The sequence below is a fragment of the Gekko japonicus genome, unplaced genomic scaffold (genome assembly GCF_001447785.1).
Source record: "Gekko japonicus isolate JY-2015 unplaced genomic scaffold, Gekko_japonicus_V1.1 scaffold1012, whole genome shotgun sequence".
NCBI lineage: Eukaryota > Metazoa > Chordata > Lepidosauria > Squamata > Gekkonidae > Gekko > Gekko japonicus.
In genome coordinates this window covers 93925-103357 of record NW_015172587.1, presented here as the reverse complement: position 1 = coordinate 103357, position 9433 = coordinate 93925, and the positions used below count along the sequence as shown (strand labels likewise).

The 9433-nt window shown below is 45.9% G+C and overlaps 1 protein-coding gene across 1 annotated transcript in view; it reads left to right on the top strand.

The window, feature by feature from the left end:
• Window positions 1–124: 124 nt before the first annotated feature.
• DLK2 (delta-like 2 homolog (Drosophila)) overlaps window positions 125–9433 on the top strand; it is a 44859-nt gene continuing 35550 nt past the window's right edge. Inside the window, exons 1-3 of the mRNA XM_015421478.1 lie at window positions 125–170; window positions 4430–4477; window positions 5364–5465. Of these exons, the coding sequence (XP_015276964.1) occupies window positions 125–170; window positions 4430–4477; window positions 5364–5465 (196 nt within the window). The remainder of the gene's footprint in view (window positions 171–4429; window positions 4478–5363; window positions 5466–9433) is intronic.

Sequence of the window (9433 nt, the reverse complement as noted above, 5' to 3'; positions counted from 1 at the left end):
GAGTGGCGCGAGGCGGAAGGGGGCCGCGCCGTACCTGGAAGGGGGCAGCGCCAGGGTGTGTGTGTGTGTGCGCGCAGTCAGCGAGGGTCTGCCCTACCTTGGGGTGGGGCTCTCGGCGAAGAGGATGTCACGGATGTCTGGCGGCGGCGGCGGCGGCGGGAGCACGTGGGGTTGCGTCGAGCGAAGCGGGGGGGGGGGACCGGGAGTGGCTCGTTTCCCCCCCCCCATCCCCCCCTTCTGCTCTAACACCTTCGCCGAGGGCTGGCCTGGAGGCGATTTTTCTGGGCCAGGAATCCCCAGCCCTGGCTGGGATCTGCCTTCCTAACCTAGGACTGGGACAGAATGCACAACAGTCGGGTTCGGGCAGGCGTGTGGGTTCGGTAGGAAAAGAGGTAGGCGGGAGGCCTAGGGCCTTTCGCAAGTCCCTCTCTGCATGTGTCTCTGAATAAAAGAGGGTGCCCCCCTCTCCAAATCTAAGGGGCTGATGTAAAACTAACAATTTGACACTCCATATTACCCAATTAACATTGATTCGGAAAAGCGGCAACAGCCTATTGGTTTACATCTTTCTCCCCATTGTTCTCTGCGCCACCATTTTATCCTCACAACCACCCTGTGAGGTAGGATGGCTGAGAGTGTGTGACTGGCCCAAGGTCACCCAGCAAGCTTCCCTGGCAGAGAGGGGATTCGAACCTGAGTCTTCCAGATCCTAATACAATACTCCTAGACTGACACACTGACCTAACTCTGATGACTACACCACACTGGCTGTCTTATTTGCTTTGTGATTCATGGAGGGCCATTTCACACATCATGCTATTGGTTGTATATCAGTCATAAATCCCTGGCAAGTGTGCAGTATGATATACATTGTTAGCTGCATTCACAATACATTTTGTCAGGCTATGCCTAAAACCCCTCAAAAATGTAACATGTCCAAGTGGTCTGCATGGTACCCTTCAGTGCCAGGGCCAACAAGATGCCATGATAATCATTCTCTTGACCTATTTTTTACCATTATGGTTAGTTCAGAAGTTCTTCTACATCACATAGTGTCCCCTCCACTTTTTTGGTAAAGACAGAGATTATGAGTATGAAATTATGGATACAGATTTGGTCACCTTTGGAAGGCTAACCCCAGAAAGTTCTTAAGAAATGAGAATAGCATCCACATTTGGGGATAAAGAGTAGATTTTATCTCCGTTTCCAAACAAAACATCTCAGTCAGTAACTGACTTGATCTCGGTAGGTTTTCAATTTAATTCTTCTAACCTCCTAATACGATATTATATCTACAGATTTCTCCAACGTAGTAAAATCCACAGCTCCTCCTTAGCACCCACAGTTTCAACCCCTCTATTCATCCTCCAGTTTAAAAAGCAGAGAATTCCACTCACAGATTCTTGATTCTATAACTTTTTAAATAGAGTATGCTGTTCAGCTTGCGGACCAGAAATGCAGCTATTTGACCAATAGCACTACTATATGATAACTCACACAAATGCACGTTCTTCAGCACCACCTGCTGATTTCTAGCCTACTTAACCCAAGGAGATCATTTAGTTACTCACCTCCCATCCAGTAATTCAGAATCCTGTTTGATGTCTTTAAAAACAATAGCTCCTTCCACTCCCATCATGATTTAGTATTCCTTAAACAGTTAATATATTTCTGTTGCAGTATTGAGAAATACCACCACCCCCCCTCTCTTCCTTAAGTGACAAAAGTAACTCTAAAGCATCCTTCAGCATGTATTGAGGTACTGAACCTGTTGTTTTAAGTACATTTCGGGGGAAATAATTAGAACAAAATATTTGTATTGTGATGGCACTGATCTCAAGAGACCATGCCTCTGCTTTGGAGACTGTATTGGGAATGGAAGGGAGAAATGACCTTTTCAATGACATGTGGTATTCAGCCAGGGTCCTAACAGCTCGGGAGAGGTTGGCTGCCAACTGTTCATCCCTAATCCATAAATTATTTTATAAGATTCACAGGAATCACTCTGCCCTCCCCTGATATGCAGCAGCTGTTCAGCAGCACAGAGCATCACCTCACAACACTTCAGGGCAGGAAGTGAAAGAGAATCTTCCAGCCCATTGGAACAGCAATGGGAATTTAGGGAGGCTGCAGAATGTACTTAGCTAAAGCAGACTGTAACCAGCATACCTGAGACTAATAAAAATAATAGTCTTTAAGAATCACACATAATTAGGATTTTTGTTTGAAAACTTGCCCGATATACCTTTGTAAATAGAATACATTCTGACATTCTCACGGGTATTCACATCTCTTCACATTACGTGCCACTTCATGGTGTATCTACACTATAAATTTGTATCAACTGACAACCGTTATTACTTCCCCCAAAGATTCTTGGAAACTATGGTTTGGTGAGGGTGCGGAGGACTCTTCACTTTGTCTTTCATTCTTAATTGATTGCCTCCACTTTATCTTTCATTATGGTCACAGCCATATTGACCAACTGTCAGTGTTGTTAATCCCACACAACCAGTCGTTGGGAGTAATTCATTAAAAAGATCCATAGGTTCTGTTCCAGTAATGGTGGAGCCTTCCCCCGCCACAAAGAGGCTTCTACTAGCAGAATATGCTTCTTCTACCAAAACAAGGCTCCTTGTACTGGTGGGTGGAAGGCTACTTGCATTCCACCAGCCACATAAAACCTTTAGATCCCACAGAGCATCATTAGTTTACAATTATTCTGTGACAAATCTACAGGCTTCAGTCACCTTCTGACATTTTGTTTTCAATGGAAAAAGCCGATTCCCCTCACCCCCACTTTCTGGCTGGGTAGAGATTTTGAAAAATAAAGCAGAAGATTCAGTCACATGGTGCCTTTACCTATATGATGAGTCCCAATATATGCTGCATGGCTGCAGCTCAGCAGATAGACTTGGGCTTTCGCTCATTCTAACCTACCTACGATGTGTTTTACCTTCTTTGGAAGAAGGGGAGGGATCATTGCTTAGTGATAGAACATGTATTTTACATGCAGAAAAACCTACAAGATTCTATTTTTGGCATCTCTATTTAAAATTATTTTCGGTTACAGTGCTGGGAAATAGCCCTGTCCACAGGGGTCGTTTCGTAGAAAAAGAGCTAGGGGAACTCATGAGCATAACTCATTAGCATATGCCACACCCCCTGACATCACCGGAAGTGTGTCATAAGGCCACACACCCCGCCCCCAATGGTCCCGGCCGCTGCCGCCAGCCTTGCAGCTCCACTGCTGAGCCCCATCAGGGGCCCGGCGGTGGACCTGCAAGGCCGGCGGGAGTGCGAGGAAGCCCCGCAAAGGCCCTCCCTGGCCCCAGGCAGGCAGGAGTGGGGAGAGGCAGGGAGGAAGCAACTTACCCTCCCTCTTCTCCTGCCTCCTCCTGGCTGAATGAGGGCCGGAAGCGGGGCGGCCGGAAGCGGGGGGCGGGGCTTTGTCATGTGCCCCGCCCCCTGTACCTCACCCGGGGGAACTGTGATCCCCCGCTATCCCCCCCGAAATGACCTCTGCCTGTCCAGTTCCTTGGAGAGCTGCTTCTAACTGGAGTAGGAAGGACTTCCATGTTTTTAAGAACATAAGAGCCGCCAATGTTGGATCAGGCCAAAGGCCCATCCAGTCCCACACAGTGGCCAGAAATACCAGTGCCATCAGCAGGTCCACCAGTCCAAGTCGGTCAAGCCAGTGTACATGAGTCTCTTAGCCACTGTTTTATCTTCACAACAACCCCGTAAGATATGTTAGGCTGAAGAATGTGACTTTCCCAAGGTCACCCAGTGAACATGAAGGCAGATTTAAACCCAAGCTTTTTTAGCTCTAATCTGACATGCTGCCACACCCCACCGGATTTTGATGCAATGTTAGATAAATCCATTGTCTGATTCCATATAAGGTGGCTTTATACTTCATAAGGGTAGGATCCAAATGCAACAAATAAACCAAAGCATCTTAAGAACCTGTTTTAGAAGGACAGCTTGTGTGTGTGTGTGGGGGGGGTTCGTCAAGTTGCAGCCGATTTATGGCAGCCCCATAGGGTTTTCAAGGCAGGAGACATTCATAAGTGGTTTGCCATTCCCTGCCTCTGTCTCAGGGCTCTGGACTTTCTTGATGGTCTCCTATCCAAATACTAACCTGGGCCAACCCTGCTTAGCTTCCAAGACTGGATGAGATCAGGGCAGAAGGATAGATGGTGGATGGAAATGCATAAGCACCTCAGTTTGTTCCTCAGGGTGACAAGCTGCAACAGGGAAAAGCTGTGACTCATCCATAATGTTTGGGGTGTTTTAAACTTCAGATGGGTGATATTCCAGCCAGCACCCCAAAATTTCAGTCCATATTTACAGAGAATGCTCCTGGTAGTATTCAGCACCTACCACAGTCAGAGAAGTTGATCTTCTGCTTTCCCTTCCCTCTCAGGTATACCAAAGACACAAAGAACAACTTTATCAGAGGCCAGCAAGTCTTGTAAGTTTTCATTCTACAGTTTGCTCCCTACTAGCAAATGCCAAATTATCCGCTGGAAGACTGAGGATATCTGAAGGTTTGCGCTGGCAAAGCAATACAAGAAAGCGACTCCTTCAAAGTAATAGCCCTGTGATCAATGTTCCTCCTAAGCTGTGGAGTCTTGTGAGCAAAAATTCTGCTTTGTGAGCTGCTGGCATTAAAGTTGTGAGCGAGCAATTTGGCTGCTGCGTAAATTAGTTTGCTCTGGAGCCATCCTTCTTGAGCTAAGACAAAAATGTGTGCCTAAAAAACTGGGAGCTAGTTCACACTAACTCAGCTTAGGGGGGAACACTGCCTGTGATTGAGGATATCCTTGAGAGGCTTGTATAGGTGATCTCAGTTTTTCATGTTTACATAAGAACATAAAAAAAGCCAGTGTTGGATCAGGCCAATGGCCCATCCAGTCCAACACTCTGTCACACAGTGGCCAAAAATACCAGGTGCCATCAGGAGGTCCATCAGTGGGGCCAGGACACTAGAAGCCCTCCCACTGTTCCTCCCCCCAAGCACCAAGAAGACAGAGCATCACTTGCCCCAGATTCCTTTTGTTCTTGGAAAGTGAAGGGATTTCAAAGATGATGGAGATGTGGAAGATGCACTTTTCAATGCCCAGCAATAGACCCTACAAATTCACAGTTCTAGCTCATTGGGCTTTCATGTCAAAGAAAACAGGAACCTGAAAGCATCTGAAAAAGAAATGTAAGATCTGGATAAACTTTTGTTACTGTATTTTAAAGAAGGATGCTATCTCATAGTATGAAATTGTGTTTAGAATATGGAATTCTGTGATAGCACTACAGAAGTGTTAATGTAGTACTGGTCTAACTTTGCCTTCCTGTTCTTCTAGGTGACCATCTCTGTGGGGCCACGCTGACCATGCTCAGGAGCTTCTGTCTTCAGCTCATGTCCTTGCTTTGGATCCTAGTGGCCCATCACCATTTTGCCCAAGGTGAGGGTCTGTTAAATGTTCCTTTGACTTCACTGATATGTAAGGTGCTACACCAAAGAGGAAGTGATGTGCTAATTGCCAGCCATTTATTTTACCCAGAAAGCACTATTATCTGTGAGAAATGGGTCTTATTTAGAAATATGATAGGTAAATACCTAGGCTGAAGCAGTACCTGAGGGTGTAGGTGGCATCACTAGATTATCCATATGCTATACAATAGGGAATAAATACAATTGGGTGCATGATGCAGAGTGATTACGAGGACACCGTGTGCTATAGAATAGACGTATTCTACACCAGGCCCGTAGCCTGCGTGGGGCCCTCGGGGCCCGCTCCCCGCGGGTTTTGTGGGCCCCCTCCCCCGATCCTCTGCTCCCCCCCTCCGGCCCCCTCTCGGGCCCTCGCCACAGCCGGAGCTCCCTGTGCTGCCCAACAGACAGGGTGCATTGCTTGCACATGCAATGAGATGAATGGCCTGTAGTCTGTTTCCCCACCTGGAGGAAATAGAAATAAAACTATTTGGGGCAGGAGTATTTATTTATTTAAAACATTTCTATCCTACCTTATCTCCTCAGATTCAAGGTGGGGTATGATTCTACTTTATATATTGTAGTACAACAAGTCAAGAGGCTATTGTTTGCCAGTGGGTTTATCAAGATGGGTAGCCGTGTTAGTCTGTCTGTAGCAGCAGAAAAGAGCAAGAGTCCAGTAGCACCTAGAGGACTAATATTATTGACTGAATTATTCGTATCTATTTAAGGAAATAATTTTTTTATTAAAAAAAAAAAGACAGACAAAATGTGTGGCAGGGTATAAGCTTTTGTGAGTCACTGCTCACTTCTGCAGATACCAGTGGGTTTATGTGTATTTCTCTGTGTTATTGATTGTGTCCCAGTGTGAATTAAGGCAGAGATTTAACCATAACAACAGGCAGGCTGCTAGCAGTAAGGATTTTCTTTGATTGCACATGCTATAGGAATACCTATACAAACCATATGGCTATAGCTCATTCCTTATGCTAGTGAATGACTGTTCTTTGTGATAAGAATGTAAAAGGCCAATATGGATCATCTGAAGCGAAAATTTGTTGCTGTTTCCACATTGTTGCTTAGTGGTGGTGCAGTCTTCCGTAGGATTCTGCTGAGGGCCTATGTAATATGTAACTGGCAGGAAACACTAATCTCCTGTCTTTTTTGTTTGTTTGTTTACTCCTAAAGCAACTTCAATAGGGTGTGAATCTGTGGAAGCATGGTGCAGGAAAGAGGTTGCTTAACCGTTTTCCCTCTATCTGTTTCCCTCTTCCAAAATCCCCCTCCCAGCTGCTTTTCCTCTTATGAGGGAGAGATACCCATATCTTTCCCACTATAGTTAGAAAAGCTGGGAGGGGGATTTAAGTAGGAAAATGGCTAGAGGGGAAAGGGTTAAGAATCCCCTCCTCCCTGACTGTCCCTTTCTTTGTCTTTGAGCCCTTCAGCTTTGGGTTAAGAAATCCTGCAGGAAACTGTACCATGGAACTGCATATGACATCTTGTATCCTACCGTGCTGAAGCTTAATCGGTTTGTTCTTTGGCAATTGCCTCAGTTGTCCAATATTTTAGCTGTAGTGCTCCCCCCCCCTATTTTTTTTTAGGCACGCAGTGACACCTGCTGGACAGTCTGAGAAAGGCTGTGAGTCACATGTAAAAACATAAAGGCTAGTAGAGGCCCCAGTATAACCTATGCCTGAGGGAATGAGCTCATATACACAGTAGACTTACTCTAATTTAATAGTCATAATCCTCCTCACCTCAGAACCTTGAGAACTGTAGTTTGTGGGGGGTTTTGTTGTTGTTCAGTCGCACAGTCGAGTCCGACTCTTTGCGACCCCATGGACCAGCTCCCTCCAGGCCTTCCGGTCTTCCGCCATCCTCTGAAGTTTGCTCAACTTCATGTTCGTTGCATCGATGACACTGTCTAACCATCTCATCCTTTGCCGTCCCCGTCTTCTTTGACCTTCAATCTTTCCCAGCATCAGGGTCTTCTCCAGTGAGTGAAAGGGAAGCCATGCCTAAAACAATGGCACCAGCAACAAAAACCATCCAAGTGGATAATGTAGTTATGCCATATAAAGATGTGATCCAACAAGCTTCCTTGAGGCCTGGGTCCTTATTCTCTGTGCAGCACATTGTGCAGAAACAGATAGGGAGAAGACATGCAAGTAGAAAGGAGGAGCCGGAAACACTTCAGATGTTCATGGAGAGGACAGTGGAAGATTCAGTCAGGTTGCCAGTTTTTAAACTGGTCCCTCTGGCTGTTCCTTTAGTATTAGCTTGATCTGCAGTGGTTATCAGGTGGTGTGACTTAACACCATGCCATGAAAAGCTTAAATGGCTCATTTCTGCATATTGAATCTATATTAGAGTGGTAGGCTGCCCCCTCCTCCTGGCCAGTTGGCAACCATATGGAAGAATGAAAGGGAGACACCATGGTGGAAAACAAAACACACCAGGCTAGTAATGAGGGGGGGGGAGGAGAGGGCAGGCTGGCCCGTGATATGGCTCACTTACAGCCTTGGAGACATTTAAATAAATAAACAGAAATCAATACCTTGGGAAGGCTGTAATTCTCGTCTCAGGTGGTGGGACTGAAGGGTGTAAATGCTGGTAGCTTCCAAGTGAAAGGGTGGAGGAACCCACTCATATTTCTAGATGGTTCCTCTGCTGTAGCTTCTTTGAGAATATATGCTTTGCCCTGAGTATGCTAAGTGGCAGGGGGGATCTCCTGTCTCTTTTCCTCTAGATTATGCCTGTGTGTATGTGTCTCAGCAGGGCATTCTTTCATGAACCCAGCAGTCATTCTTTTGTCAGCAGCATTTATCCCAATGTAGACACAGTCCAGGCATGGGCTACTCCACCAATCCATGCTCTCACAAGCTCCATGGTGACAGATCACAGGCTCTGTGTGCCACTCACTCTTGCATCGCTGCCATGATATGTTATTGCATTTTGTCGCTGCTGTTCAGCTTGGTTTTATATTTTTATTGTGGTGGTTTTTATGACATAAACAGCCTTTAATAGTTCTTGGAGCAGAAAGGTGGCACGAACATTTTCAGAAATAAATACCAGCACCTCTTAACGAGAAATTAAAGATGAGAGGGAGAAATTAGAATTTTTATGAGCTTGAATGCTTACTCAGGTTTACAGTCTTATTTCTTTTAGAGTTAACGTGTTTAGAGACACATTCCATGACTCCCTAGTGCAATGGTGATGCTAGGATATGGCAACCTTGCTGAAGCGCAGGTAGCATTGTAGTGGGGAAAATCTTTGCAGAGGAGGGGAGAAATTAATCCAGGTGTCCTGTGTTCTTGTACTGGAAAAGGGGAGTGTGTATTCCTTACAAAAAAAGGTGGTAGCTTGGCACTTCCTTTTTCTTTTTAAAGGGGTACAAATGATTACTCTTGAGAGAAAGTGTCTAAGGTTTCAGTCCTAAGGCCATTTTCCTGGGAGCCACATTGACTAACATGGAATTTACTTCTGAGTAGACCTGCTTAGGCTTACTCTCTTATTCTTACCTTTTATAAAAAAAAATCTAAAAGGTTGCACATGAAATTCTGCAGGTTTGAGGTAGAGTAGGGTGTACATTTTGTCACATCAGCAGCAATGTCATGTGCGTTATATAGTGGAAATATCCCATAAATGCTCTTTTGACCCATCTCTCCCTTATAATAATTGAATAGTGGGTGCCAAAATTCTAAAATGCGCCCCGTTAGTGTATGGGCGGAAAAATTGCCACTCAGAAGACACTGCCTGCGATGACTGGCTCCCTCAGCGAACCTGGGCTGCCATTGGCTGGGTGGCTGGGAGGGGAGGGAGCCAGTCATCGCAGCCAGCGTCTCAGAGCGGCCATTCTTCCGGACAAACAATAAGGCGCGCATTCGGCGAAGCTCCGTCCGCTGGCTTCCCCCCCCCCAGGCACCCACTCCAGGCTGG